The 15,359-nt window shown below is 43.0% G+C and overlaps 1 protein-coding gene across 1 annotated transcript in view; it reads left to right on the top strand.

The window, feature by feature from the left end:
* LOC132394530 (uncharacterized) overlaps positions 1 to 15,359 on the top strand; it is a 46,754-nt gene that overhangs the window by 3,868 nt on the left and 27,527 nt on the right. Inside the window, exon 3 of the mRNA XM_059970811.1 lies at positions 1,994 to 2,092. Within this exon, the coding sequence (XP_059826794.1) occupies positions 1,994 to 2,092 (99 nt within the window). The remainder of the gene's footprint in view (positions 1 to 1,993; positions 2,093 to 15,359) is intronic.

Raw genomic sequence — 15,359 nt, 5'->3', positions numbered from 1 at the left:
AGTCTCGATAGACCGTGGATTTACAGCTTGGAAAGTTTCCAGGGTGCAAGCCTGGGCAAGGTTTTTTCATGGAAGACGGGCAGTTGCCCAAGCTGCAAGTCTCCCCTCTCCACGCCACCGATGTTGTCCAAGGGAAGCGCATTAGGACCCATACAGCTTGGCACCAGTGTCATCGCAGAGCAATGTGTGGTTAAGTGCCTTGCTCAAGGACACACACGCAGCCTCAGCCAAGGCTCGAACTAGCGGCCTTCAGATAACTAGACGAACTCCGTAACCACTTGGCCACACGCCAACACTATCTGCCTAGTATAGTATTACAAAACCAGATAAGTCAAACAGGTTAGCAAAGTTTATGCATATATAAGTGTGGAAATATAAAACCCCAAACTTCTTTAAGCTTAGGTGGTAAGTGTTACAGTCTTATGATGGTGTGTAAAGAAAGTTCAGTTCAATGCACGAGATTACTGTTGTTGGGAAGAGAAAGAGATTTGTAATCCAAAGGTGAATGTTGTGAGAAGGCAATTACGTCGAGATTCCACGACAGCAATACAAAATAACAATAGCAGTAGGTTTTATCTGCAAAGTTGTTCCACTCCACACACGAAGTATCACCGGCAGTTATCTTCAACGAATATCCTTTCAAAAGAAATGTACCACACCTGAATTCAGCTACGGAACATCTCAAAGTGGTGGCCACAGGATACTCAAACAGAATCCACGTGTGGATTATCACCAACAGTAGCTTATCGCAAACGGGACCATTTTCAAGGGAACCACCACCCAGGCAAGGGTCGACACACCGGCAGATTCCACAGGGTCACCCCAAACACACAACGTGATCGCCACTTATCCAGTTCCACGACATACGAAATAACTCCAACAGTGATTTGCCACAGGGGTGCCTTTCTTCAGTGAAATACCACACGCAGACAAAGGGTAAACACACACGTGGTACTCACAAAGGTTTTCCCCTCACCAGAGAACCCACTCCTGTAGATTAACTAAGTGACAATCACACTTCCGTAGCTGAATGGAAACAAACTCACCCTTCGGGGCTACTTAGAGAGAGAGTCCAAACAGCGATATCTTTGTCACTGGGCTTCTTCTGTTCCAAACCTCCTTCTCCTCTCTTCTCTTCCTGCAAACTTGTTCTAGTTGCAGGAAACTTGTGAGAGTCGTATATCAAATACTCAGGATCGATCTCAACTCACCCCTTTTGCGCCACTGAAAGTTTAAACCAGCGACTGACTCACTGGTGTCTTTCATTGTCTGAATCCATCTTGACTCTCACTGTGTGTGTCTGTGTGTCTCTGTGTCTATAAGAGGAATCACCTGACCTTGCTTATTCAAAACAAGCTGCCACTTGTATGAACAATCACTGCTCACCATAGCAACCCAGCATTTCTGCAGTCAGTAGAAATAGAAAAAAAAAACAAAAGTTAGTCTCAATTCTTTTGGCATTTTAAAGTGACAGACCACAGGAAAAAAAATGAACCCTAGGGGTACATAACAATATCTAAAAGCACCAGTGATCCAGTACCCACGGGAGAGCTGAATTTCTAATTATTGATTAATGTAATGTAATAAACGGATACTGAAATTCTTCAAAACTGGAGGTTGCAAGTTCCAATGAGAGGCAGGAGCTTCTGATAGTGAACTCATCAAAATTTGGCCGTCTCAACACCAGAAGGAGCACCCAGTGCAGAATATTGACAGCAGGTAACAGGGAAATACTGGCGGAGGAAGAGAGAGTGAGTCAGTCTATTCTTGACCGGCGTAACGAATCAGTGGCTTGTTCACCCAGCACAGCAGGTCGAGTCAGTCGGTGCAGACCAGAAGTCAAGGTTGACAAGACTGGGCAGTGATGAGCACATCTCTTCCCTGCAGGAGATAAGCGGAACAAACTGGTTGTGGCAACAATTGGCAGCTCTCCTGCTCATTTTTCTGGTGTGTTGTTGCACGTTTGCTGATTTGAATGTATTTGTAATTGCAGGTTTTTACAGCAAGGACACTGTCACATTTGCTGTGTCAATCACAATGGTGGTGTTGCTTGTAGTGGCTGTTATTTCATTTGTGATTTTATGGTGGAAAGGTAAGTGTTATTGTCTGCACTTGGGTTTAAACTTCAGGCATCTCTCCAAGGAAACTGAAGTTAATTTTAAAATAAAAATCTCCCCCCCCCCCCCACTCTGGGTCCCTGAGACATGAGGGTTGAAATTCCCCTGTATTTTTGCCCAGTTGTGGAGTGGTGTTTCACAGTGACACCACTGCTGGAACGATTCCGGAGTCACCTCTGACCTCGCGTCAGAGATGGTACTTGAAGGTAAAATGTCTCAACTCAATATATGCACCTTGTTATTGGTTAATTTATTTATGGTGATATTATTTTGTGTTATGCACGTGAGTTACATGTACTGTGTTGTGAACATTAATCCAGAGGAAAGTGGTCTCATTTGATGGTATACATGTATACAGTTGAATGACAATAACTTGAAAGTTGCTCATTAATCCTGATGAAGGGGAGGTGAGAGAGTGGTAAAGCCCCTCCTCATGACATGGATTTTAGCAAAGTTTTGTTAAAGTTCCTCATGGCGTACTCAAGAAACTAAATGTCCACGGGATCCAAGAAAAGATGGTGATGGAATAAAAATTGGTTGAGAGGGAGGAAGCAAACAGTGAGGATCAATGGGAGTTTCAGTGTCTGGAGGGCCATGTGTGGTGAGTTAAGCAGGGCTCAGTAATGGGTCCCTTGTTGTTTAAGGTTCATGTCAATGATTTGAACTTGAACTGAGGAACACGATCAGGAAGTTTCCTGTTGATCACAATATCAGCAGTTTGGTTGACAGTGAAGAAGAAAGGTCTGGGTCACAGGAAGATATCAACAGTCTCCTTGGATACACAAAAGAGGAAATGTTTTCAGCAGTGCTTTTGGAGAGGGCAAACTAGGCAAAGGAACAAACAGTAAACAGAAGACTAAGGCATGAAGAGGAACTGACAACTCTCAATGTTCATGTGCACAGATCCCAGGAAGATGGGTTGCTAGGTTACCTGGTTTCTGTCAATTGCAGTTGCATAAGTGTGGTAGACATGATGTGGATGTGGAGAGAAATGATTTCAAGGAGAAGTAATCAGGAATGGAGAGCTGAGTGAACTGGTATAGATGGGCTGAATGGCCTCCTTCCATGTGGTAAGGAAAGTTGGTCTTGCCTTTTGTTTTGTGCAGAGCTGGTGATGGGAGATGTGAAAGGGTGAGGAACAATACCTGAGGAGAGGGAACTATTAGCAATGGCATTAACATTGGAACCAGGAGAGGAGGTTGGTGATGATCAGGATCTAACAGAAGGAGGGTTTAGCATGAAAAAGAAAGGGATAGAATCCAGACTCAGTGGATACAAAGATAGGTGGAGGGGCCAGTCGTGCTGAGGAAAAAGAGAGTCTGCAGAGAGACTTGGATAGATTGGGAGAATGGGCAAAGAAGTGGCAAATGAAATACGATGTTGGAAAGTGTATGGTCATGCACTTTGGTAGGAGAAATAAATGGACAGACTATTATTTAAATGGGGAGAGAATTCAAAGTTCTGCGATGCAACGGGGCTTGCGAGTCCTCATTCTTAAGGTTAACCTCCAGGTTGAGTCGGTGGTGAAGAAGGCGAATGCACTGTTGGCATTCATTTCTAGAGGAATAGAACATAAGAGCAGGGATGTGATGTTGAGGCTCCAGGCACTGGTAAGTCCTCACTTGGAATACTGTGTGCAGTTTCGGGCTCCTTATTTAAGAAATGATGTGCTGAAGTTGGAGAGGGTTCAGAGAATATTCACTAGAATGATTCCGGGAATGAGAGGGTTAACCTATGAGGAACGTTTGACCGCTCTTGGACTGTACTCCTTGGAGTTTAGAAGAATGAGGGGGACCTCATAGAAACATTTTGAATGTTGAAAGGCATGGACAGAGTGGATGTGGCAAAGTTGTTTCCCATGGTGGGGGAGTCTAGTACGAGAGGACATCTCTTGAGGATTGAAGGGAGCACATTCAGAATGGAGATGTGAAGAAATTTTATTAGCCAGTGGGTGGTGAATCTGTGGAATTTGTTATCACAGGTGGCAGTGGAGGCCAAGTCATTGGGTATATTTAAGGCAGAGATTCATAGGTATCTGAGTAGCCAGGGCATCAAAGGTTATGTTGAGAAGGCGGGGGAGTGGGTCTAAATGGGAGAATGGATCAGCTCATGATAAAATGGCAGAGGAGACTTGATGGGCCGAATGGCTGACTTCTGCTCCCTTGTCTCATGGTCTTATGGTCAATACAATTTCAACACCAGGACATCGAGGGACATTTGGGAGGGTTGGTTCAGTGGGCAAAGGGAAGTAGGGAAACTGCAGGGGCAGATGCACAGTCTGAATCCCAGACATTCATGGGCTCAGTGCACATTGTTAGAATATTTCAGCATGGTGAATTGTGGAAACAGTGGTGAATTAGGGGTTCACTTTGCGTTTCTGCATAGTCTTTGAATAAACAATTGGTGAAGGAGAGCAGGATCTGATGATGCTGAATAGGGTGCAGCCAGATCTGACGATGGGCGTTTAAAGCCATTTTTCACTGAGGACACACCCACACTTGCATCTCTCATTTGAGGGAGAGCAGATGGAGGCTCCACCACAGCAGACACTCAGATGAGGGATGAATGTAGGTTTTCACAAATAAAATGAAGTGAGACATTTTATGTTTAATGAAACCCATAACACATTTTATTCAACTCCCAAACCAACACACAAAAACGTGCTAAAACTCTTTACATAATAATGTCATCTCATCAGACCAGCCTCTTAAAGTGAAACCCCAACTCAATGTCGATGGTTCTGAATTATGTACATTTCTGCCAATCACGTTACCCTACACAGGCCCCTCTGGGATTAACTAAAACCAGCATTGTGAGCCTGTCTGAAGCTCGGATCAGCAGCCCGGCTCGGGTCCTGTGCTCGTCCAGAGGTGATGGCAGGGGCATGGCAGTGGAATACTCCAAATCTCGGTGGGCTGGTTTAAGGCGATCTTCTGAAATATGTTCAGGTTTCTCCCTCATATCAATGATAAAAGTCTTTTCCCTCCATTCCAAACGCAGAATGGGCCATCGTAAGGGGGCCTAAGGGGATGCTGGTTTGTATCAGGGCGGACAGAAACAAACGAGGTGGAAAATAGGTCAACAGGAACCTGAATGAATTATTTTGTAGCCTGGGGAAAATACTCACTCAGGACAACAAATACCTTTTCGGGTCTTTAATTCCTTCATCTGTTTCAGATATTTTAATGCAGAAAGAGGAATCAAAATAATAAAAAAAATGGATTTAAAGAAATGCACAGGTCCTGCTGTTACAATCTCAGCTTAACTTTGGTCCACGCACTTGTGTGTCAACTAGTTACATATGCAGTATGAAAATAAATTAAACAAAATATACAAAACCAATGCTGTAGTGGCAATTCTGAAAAAACAATACAAACAACAATACAAACACCAACCCTGTACGCTGTAGACAACATCAAAAATATGAATAATTACATCTCACCTTCACTGAGACGTACACTCACTTTGACACACACCTGCTTAACTTCCAAACACGTACAGGCTGGACCCTGAAACGAATTCTCCTCACTCACGGTACTTCGCAGAACCACTCCATCCTGTGCCGATACCTTACTTGTGAAAATCTGGGAAAAGCAGCTCCCAGCACTCGATGTTTGTCTTTGCAGAACTTTGTAACTCTTCCCTGTGCATAATGACGTCACTGTTTTCTCTTAAAGGCACAGGCAGCTATTTTAGTGTTACCAGGGTGAATGAACAAATACACTTTTAACAATAAAAAATTATATTCAACAGTCACTTGGTTACATTCTCCCCTGCAAACAGGTATTTTTAACCTCTTTAACTGCTTCTCTGAATAGAACTGAACCTTGACCGGCCAGTATCTGTGACACTGCTGCAGGACTTATGGAGGCCACATCTCGGACTGACCTTGGTTCGTGATGTGGGTTAGAGTGCTGTCCAGCATTTACTCTTTTACTCCTGTGGGGTACTACAACAGGAGGACCACCAACATCTGACCCTGTATCATCAGTCACAGGTCCTAGGGTCTCAGTTCCAGACATTCTTACAGTTCCAGAAGATATGCTGTCAAGGCTGGAGTCAAGATTCTGTACACCCTGTTCTGACACATCTTCTACCAATATCACATCATTCTCTAAATCCTCAGAATCTGATTCATGTCCCAGGGACATGAGTTTATAGTCTCCTTTGAGGAACTGGGGTGGGAAGGTTCTCACAGGGCCTGATGTCCACCCTGTTCACCCTCCTGATCGACCCTCCCTCCAAAGGTTCCACAGTGGTCAGAATGCAGGAACACCGTACTTCAGAAACCATTCGCTCAAGAGCACCTTTGCTGTGGTATCCGCCTTTTGATCTTGAACTGGGAATGCTTGGGTGAATTTTGTAAAAATGTCTGTGACTACTCAGACATTCTCATGCCCATCAGCTGTGAGTTCAAGCACAGTGAAATCTACAGCAACAACTTTGAGCGGCCCAGAAGCAAGAAATAATTTCATGGAGGGGACGGATTTTAAGGTGAGGCATCTCAGTTAACACACAATGCGGACAATTTTTGATCCACCGTGCCACATCCTCGTGCATGTCCACCCAAAAACATCTGCTTCTCAACAAGTGTGGAGTAGGCTCTATGCCTTGATGCCCCATAGAGTCATGTACATACCCAAACACTTTACTCCTCAAGCTGGTAGGTAGCAGAAGCTGATAACACTCCCCGTGCTTCTCATCCTCAAATACACGATACTGTAACTCCTTACACTCCCTGATCAATACGTGGGAGCGGGAACTCTCATCAGTACACGGAACAGGAACGCATCATTATCGGTCTTAAGATTCGGTCTCCGATAATCTACACAGTCTAATGCAGCGATCAGTCTCCACTATGAAAGGGTGTGTGAAATTGGCAGAGCTGAGGATGGGTGAAATGGCTGGTTTTTCTTTGAGCAAGTCAAAGGCAGTTTGACATTCTTCTGTCCAAGACTGTTTTAACAGCTGGTTTGTTTTACTCAGACTCCCTGCATTAAAACACAAATTCACTACATCATGCAGCGGACCTGCAATCTGAGAATCCCTGAATGAGCCGTCGATAAGAACTGCAAACGCTGATAAATGATCTTAAGTCTTTGTCTGTAGATGGTACTGGCCATTGTGGAACAGCTGAGACCTTCTCGGGATCTGTGCCTATTCCTTTGGTTGATATCAGGTGTCCTAAGATCTTAACCTCTCACTACAGAAAATGACATTTTTCCAATTTCACCTTCAGACCAGTTTCCTTGAGGTGCTGAAGCTCCGTGTCGAGCCTCTCCAAGTGTCCCTGGAAAATCTGTGAATGCGTCAGAATATCATCCAGGTACACAAGCATAATTTTGAAGACTCAGTGATTCATGGTTGCCTGCACGAGTCCTTGAAAAGTCACCGGCCCATTGCAGACCCAAATGACATGTGAAGATATTCATATAGAACAAACGGGGATGAAAAGCAGTCTGATGCCTATCACACTCCTCTACCACTACTTGGTGGTAACCACTCGTGAGGTCTATTGTTGAGAAAGATTGCCCTCTCCACAGGGCATCGAGACTCTCATCAATACAGGGGACCCGGGGACATGTCCTATTTGGTCTTGAGATTCAGTCTCCAATAACCTACACACAGTCTTATGCTGCCATCATCCTTCTGTACCAACACTACAGGTGAGGCATACACACTATTGCCCCTTCTGTACCAACACTACAGCTGAGGCATACACACTATTGCTCCTTCTGTACCAACACTACAGGCGAGGCATACACACTATTGCTCTCCTGAATCACACCCTTCTTTGAGCTTTGCTCTTTCACTTCGCTGTACTGACTGGGCGGAACAGGACAGTGTGGCTGTGAAACAGGGTCATCATCAATTAAGTGAATTTCATGCTTGACCTTGTCAGTGTACCCAAGGTCTTCATCTTCATCTGCAAAGATATCCAGGTACTTAGCCAGTAAAGCTCTGAGCTGAGCTTGTTGTTCGTCACTACCCCAATGTCGAGCTTGTCTAGAATTGACTTTAACTTGTGGTTACTACCCTCCTCCTTTACACCAACAGTCACTTGTTCAATGCCAGCTGAGATCCACTGAAATCTTACAGCACATTGCTGATCACTATCTACGCACTCTAACTTTGACAGTATACCCAGTTGGGTCTTTGTGAGAGTCATACATCCTCTTGAGAGAGGTTTAAAACCTGAACTGGTACTGTACGACTACGAGAGTCAACGAGCATGGAGGGGTGGTGGTGTTAAATGGCTCAGGTAACAACTTGCTGTCACAACCAGCATCTCCAGTGGCCTTCCTAGCCACAATGGTAACTACAGATTCAGCAGGTATGTGCTCAGTATCTTTCCCTGATACTCGGACGATGACTTTCTTTTCAGTAGTTCACATCTGCACTTTCTGGAAATCATCTCTCCAGCCAGAATCCAACTTTCCTTCAAGAGTCATGTCAAATCCTGCATAGACAAGTTGACAAGTAAGCAAATTGTCTACATTAGCTTGTCATGTTCATATACCATGCACGGTACGGGTTGTTCAGTTTTAACAGGATCCCTGAATTCTAGAAAGCCACAATCGGGTATTTTCATACCCATCACTTGAACCTCCAGCTCTAGATGCCCAAGGTAAGGAATATCAAGACTGTCAGTGGCTGTTAACCTAAGCCAGCCGGCAGTGGACAACATATCCTCATCCTCTCCATTCAAGTGTTCTCGAAGGAACTGCTCAGTCACGGTGCTCACTTGACTACCTGTGTCCAACAGACAACGGACAGAGACACCTGATATCTTAAGCTCAATGACAGTACATGGTCCTATGGCAAATTGCAGCAACTGGTGACGGGATGGCTGAACATTATCTGTGAGGTTCCCGGAATTGCCCGACTCACAACAACCTGAGAGCTGGAAGGTGCTGGCTCTACATTCCTTGTACTTCACTTCTATGGGCAATTCTTGACCAAATCCTCCCCCCCCCCCCCCCCCCCGTCATCTGATACTTGAAACATACTGGTTGCCCATCCTCTGTGAATCTAGGCTGCAATTTGTGTCGACTGCTAATAGCATAATGCAACACCTCTCTGTCCAGTAAGATCTTTCACTGCTTGAGTCAACTCACTAGTGGATTTGCCCTGCTCTGTGACTACTTTAAGGACATCGTCTGGAGTGACAGACTTGGATTCCTGAGCTGTCGGAGGTGAGCGCTGTGCCCGGCTACTGACACACTTTGACTTTACAGTCTTTGCATTTCCTGAGGACTCTTAAAAACCACAGATGAGCCTCCTCTCGCACTTCTAACTTCGAGGACCCAGGGTTATTCTGCACAAATCAGTGGAGCTCCCTTCCAGGGGAAGGATCTCTGATCCCATCTATAAATTGATCTCCAAACACCACCCTTTCACTGGCCGGAGCATCAGGGGAACAGTTCAGTTGAAAGTTAAGAGCTTGTGCTAGGGCATGTGAAAACTCTCTATGTCTTCACCCTCACACTGTTTGTGACTATAGAGGCTATGCAACAGCTGGGGTGCACTATGCTTGTCTCTGAAAGCCTCCCTGAGACAGGTGAACAAGTCATCAGCCTGGTCATCACTGCACATCAGTGCTTCTTCTAGAGCTGCACCCCTGAGCAGTGACATAACAAAATCATACTGATCCCGGTCAGTCTAATTTCCAGCATGAAGTACACGATCGACTTCTTCAATAAAGTCATCAACAGACCTCCCACCTTTCTCAGCATCCCCCGTAAATGGAGCGATGTGTCTTTCCCTTGGAGTGTATACATAGGACCTTTTGCTTAATTTATCAACAGTCGCCATGGCTTCCTCGTGCCGACCTGGCATCTCTCTAATTTGTTCATTGAAATCAGGTTCAGTTTGCTCATCCTCTGAATGTAACATTGTGAAAACCCAAGTCCTTAAAAAGTCTCTGTGACAAGCCTGGAAAAGGGGTTGCTGACATCTCCTGCAGAAAACACGATGACTTCACGGTCGCAGTTGCTCTGGATCACCGTCACAGTTCTACATCCTGGCTTCAGTCCCTGATGTCCCAACCCGGCATCAAGACTCTACCATGGTCTCCACGTGACACCGTCTCACAGGAACGACTGTCCTGTCCTTCACCACTACCCTGTTATGTATTGTATATTGTACTGCATACAAACATCAAAAACCCTCTAAACTGGCTTGGAATTACCCCACTGCTGCCACCAAATTCTGTAGCCTGGGAAGAATACACACTCAGAACAACAAATGCTTTTTCAAGTCTTTAATTCCTTTAACTGTTTGAGATACTTTAATGCAGAAAGGAACTACCAAAAGCTTAACTTCGGTCCACACACTTGTGTGTCAACTAATTACGTGTGCAGTATGAAAATAAATAAAATAAAATATACAAAACCAATACGGTAGTGGCAATTCTCAAAACACAATACAAACAGTATTAGAATCCCACCAACCTGTACCTTGTACAGCATCAACATCAAAAATATCAATAAATACATCTTATCTTAACTCAGATCTATATTCACTTTGGCACACAAGTGTTTAACTTCCAAACACGTACAGACTAGAAGAGCCTTTCTCAAACTTGTTGCTCTGAAGGAATCCCTGAATTAATTTTCAGGTCTCCGGGATCTCCTGATAAAAATTATTATATTTACAGCTCATGGTACATTAGTGTGATCAGTAAGTTGTAGATATAATAATCTAAAAATCATTGCCAATGCTCATTTGAGTAGAGAATGAATTCTTAGCCAAATGTTCTTGAAAAAAACAGGCAGTTAAGTTTGCTTACCATTTTTGTTATCACTGATATTTATTGAAACACCAACAAATTACATTCAATACAAACAGTTGCCGATTACATTTTGACTGTATAACTCAGCCACCCCCAACCTTCATTCCCAGCCCCTCCACCCCTCTCTCTCCCCCCCACACCCCTCTCCCCTCCACCAACCAACTGAATAGCAGTGCATACACAGACAGAGCATTCCTATTTTAAGAGAAGATTTTTTAAGTTAGATATCAAATTTGTCCACATTAAGATTATGTTTAGTCGTGCATCATTTACTCTCGCTGATGATAAATCCAGGTACAAAATGTCCAAAAAGCTCTGAAGCCAGTGAGTATATGAAATATCATGGGGAGGTTTCCAACGCTGGACTGAGATCTTCTTAGCTGCAGTCAGGCTTGCCAGCCAGATTTTGCGTGTCTTTTTCCGTAAGTGAAAGGTGGGAGTCATCATTTCGAAGATGTACAGCGGGGTCCATTGGTAATTGTATCCCCGTTAGTTCTGTAAGAGTACCGATAACCTTCCCCCACAAACCAAAAGCCCCTGGATATTCCCTTACAACATGTACAAAAGAGCTAACAGTTCCATGGGGGGCAAAATGAGCAACATGGGTCAGGAACCAGTCCCATTTGATGTCTAATTCTCGGTGTTAGATATGCTCTGTGACAAAATTTCAAGTGTATATACCGATGATTTGGGTTTTTTGAAGCACTGGCAGCATTATCCCAAATTGCATCCCAGTCTAAGTCTTGTCCCAATTCATTTATATCCCTACCCCAGGCTTTCATTCCTGATGTGGACATATAATTCTGGGAGTTTAATCTATCGTAGATATATGACACTGTCTGTCTTGGAGCACTCTGTATCCAACAATGTTGTTCCTTTAAATCTGACTCCAGGGAACCCCGTAGGCTTTACAAACTGCTCTTACTGTGAAGTAGAAGAAAATTATATCGAGATTCCATTTCTTGAAAGCTAAGGATAGTACTTGCCCCATTAATATCTTGAAGAGTAGTAATACCTTTATCCTCCCAAGTTCTGTCAGTGAATGGTTTCCCCTCAGATAGAAAATGATTATTGTTCCATAATGGAGATGATTTGCACTATACGCTTTTAAATTTTAGTAACTTTTCTGCTGCTCTAAACACTTGTAGCATATGGGTTAAAATTGGACCATAATACAAATCACATTTTTCAGTGGACATACCTATAAGGAGAAAGTCCTTCAACCTTATTGGTGCTATTAGCTCTTGCTCTATATTTCTCCATGACGAAACTTAATCCTCCTCCATCCAATAGCTAAGACTTTTTAGTATAAATGCCCAGTGATACAGTTTAAAATTTGGACATGCCAATCCCCCATCGGACTTTTTGAATTGTAGAGCTGACAACTTTATATTGGGTCATTTACCATTCCAAACGTAGCATCGTAGTAAGGAGTCCAGTTTTTGCCAATATCCTGCTGGAGGCACAAGTGGGATCAGTGAGCTGATAAAATTAATGCGGGTTAAGATGTTCATTTTAATGACCGATATACGGGCTGGGACTGATGCTGGCAGGTGTCTCCATCTATTAATATCTTATATTTTTTCAAAATTAAAGAGTAATTTGTTTTAGCCACAGACGATAGGGAAGTATTATCTTTAATACCCAAGTAGGGGACCTCTTTCGTAACCTTAATCTGGGGAGGGAGAGACACCTTACTTTTATCTGTATTAATCAGCATCAGTGCTGATTTTGACAAATTAACTTTGAATCCTGAAAGAAATCCAAATTGCTCCGTGTTTTTCAGACATAGGGGAGAGTTTGTTGAACATTTACCATATAAACCAGTGTGTTATCTGTGTAAAGTGTTATCGAATGTGATGTTGTACCTATTATAATAGGAGAGATCTCAGGAGAGTTTCTAATTAAATGTGCAAGTGATTCAATAGATATAGTAAAAATTAAAGGAGACAGAGGGTGCCGTTGTCGTGTGCCTCATCCTATGTCAATAACTCTGAGAAACTTCCTCCCACACACACCCAGGCTGAAGGATTAGCATACAGTGTTTGAGTCATATTGATAAGTTTATTGCCGAACTTAAATTCTTTTAGAACTCTCCAAAGATACGGCCATTCAAGGCGATGGAACGCTTTTTCAGCATCTAGAAATAGCAGACCCCAGGCAGGCGGGATTTTATGTGTTGCACTCAGTATGTGTAAGAGCCGGCGAATATTATCAGATATCCCCTGATAAAGCCTGTTTGATCTGGGCTAATTATTTTCCCAACTACTGCCTCAAGTCTACTGGCTAAGATTTTGGGAAATATCTTGAGGTCGGCATTTATCAAGGAGATTGGACGGTAACTGGCACACTCCAAGGGGTCCTTAGTTATAACTGTGATCAGGGCTGTGTTTAGATCTCTATGGAAAGCGTCATTTCCAATAGCATAATTTAATGTTTCTAACCATACTGGTCCAAGAATATCCCAAAGTGCTGGGTAAAGTTCCACAGGTATGCCGTCTATACCTGGCGTACGGCCTCTATTTGCAGCTTTGACTGCTTTAAGTAGCTCATCCAGTGTAATAGGAGAGTCTAGAGTTTTGGTGTCCTCTAATGACAACGTAGGGAGGTCTAATCCACTAAAAAAATCTGTGAAGTCATTCTCAGAAGGAACTGAGCCACTTGTATACAATTTTTCAAAGTAATTCTTGAATGTCTCGTCTATTTCCTCTGTTGAAGATACTACTCCACGTTTAGCTCATCTAATTGCTGGTACAGACCTTTCAGCTTCCTGTTGTTTGAGTGTTAGTGCCAGAAGATGGCTCGGTCTGCTGCCTTCTGCATAATACTTATGTTTGGTTATATGGTTCATATATTCTGCCCTGATTCTTAATAAATCTTTTAATTCTGCTTGTTTTGTTTTGAGCTTGTTTTCTTTCGTTATGGCATATCTCCTTTTGAGATCATTCTCCAAAACGGTACATTGTTCTTCTGGGGTGGAAATCTTTTGAAGCTGGCTTTTATGTAGGTGCGAACTGGACCATATTGCGTTATTTCGTAAGAAACCCTTGATGGAGGCCCAAATCACTGTCATATCTGAGACGCTTTTTATTTAAATTTATATATTCCGTCAGTTTTGTTCTCAGTTGAGTTAGAAATTTGTCATATTTTAGAAGCTTGGAGTTAAACTACCTTGTAAGCTTATTTTTAATTCTGCCATAATTAAAGTAGATATGACTGGGTTGTGATCAGATTGATGTCTGGGTGAAAATTCTATTGAGTGTACCAAAGTCAGCAAACCGGAGGATATAAGAATGTAATCTATCCGAGAGAAAGTTTTATGTCTTGTGGAGAAGAAGGTACAGTCTTTAGCAGATGGATTATGCACTCTCCACACATCAGTTAGATTTAAATCCATTAGAAAAAGGTTAAGTGCTTTAGAAGCAGATTCTTGAGAGCTTGATATAGTTGATTTATTGAAGTTATTGTTGACCAAAGCATTCATGTCCGAACCAGCATATAGTTGGTAGTCATTTAACTTCAGTAATTGCGAGGTAATTGAGGGAAAAAATTCAGCCTCGAATATAGTTGGGCATATAGGCTAATGAATGAAACTTTTTTACCCTGAATGGATGTACAGCGAAAAGCTAGACGTCCTTCACTGTCGGCGCCAGTCCTTTCAATTGACACATTAACACGACGTCTCATTAATATCATAACTCCCTTCGTACGAGTACCATCAGCTGATGCCACAACGGGTTTATAAAAGCGGTTTTGAACCCTGGGAATGTCATTAGGTTTAAGATGTGTTTCCTGTAACATCACGATATCTAATTTCTTTCTGTGTAAGAAATCTAAAACCTTTGAAGGCTTGTAGGGAGAGTTTAATCCCCTAACATTAAATGACACAATAGTAAGATTTTCTAATTTATCTGTGTTGCTCATCTGCCCCTGGATCTGTTGTTGTAAGTTGGTGGTGGAGCCCTTGAGTTGCCCCTTCCCACCCCCCTTCCCCCTCCCATGCAACCCTTTACTTTGTAACATCTGTGAGTGTCACTCAGCAATGTCAGACACTGAACATTAACCGCCCCCCTCGAGCACCAACACATTAGAAAGGCAAAGCGGTTCTCATAGACAATCATATAAAAGAAACAAGAAAAAAATACCTGGTCAAATCCGTTAACCTATATAATTAAAACCATTCCCGTCTCAAATATAGTACAACACACAGTCAAAACCCCAACGGCTCTCTTGCGGGAGACCGTCGCTTAGCGATGATGCCAGTGACGTCCAGGAACATAAACAACTCTACTGGAGACATAACCCGAAATGAACTTGTACAACTGAAGTTAGTCAGAACACACTGCTGTTTTCAGCTTCACTCTTGATGAGGTATGACATTTGGGTGTGTTGAATATCACCTTAGAAAGTAAAAGATAAAACGTACATTCTAGGCAGATTTATATCAC

The sequence above is a fragment of the Hypanus sabinus genome, chromosome 5, assembly GCF_030144855.1.
Source record: "Hypanus sabinus isolate sHypSab1 chromosome 5, sHypSab1.hap1, whole genome shotgun sequence".
NCBI classification, from domain to species: domain Eukaryota; kingdom Metazoa; phylum Chordata; class Chondrichthyes; order Myliobatiformes; family Dasyatidae; genus Hypanus; species Hypanus sabinus.
The sequence above is the reverse complement of the archived record's forward strand: the minus strand, read 5'-3'. Positions and strand labels throughout refer to the sequence as shown.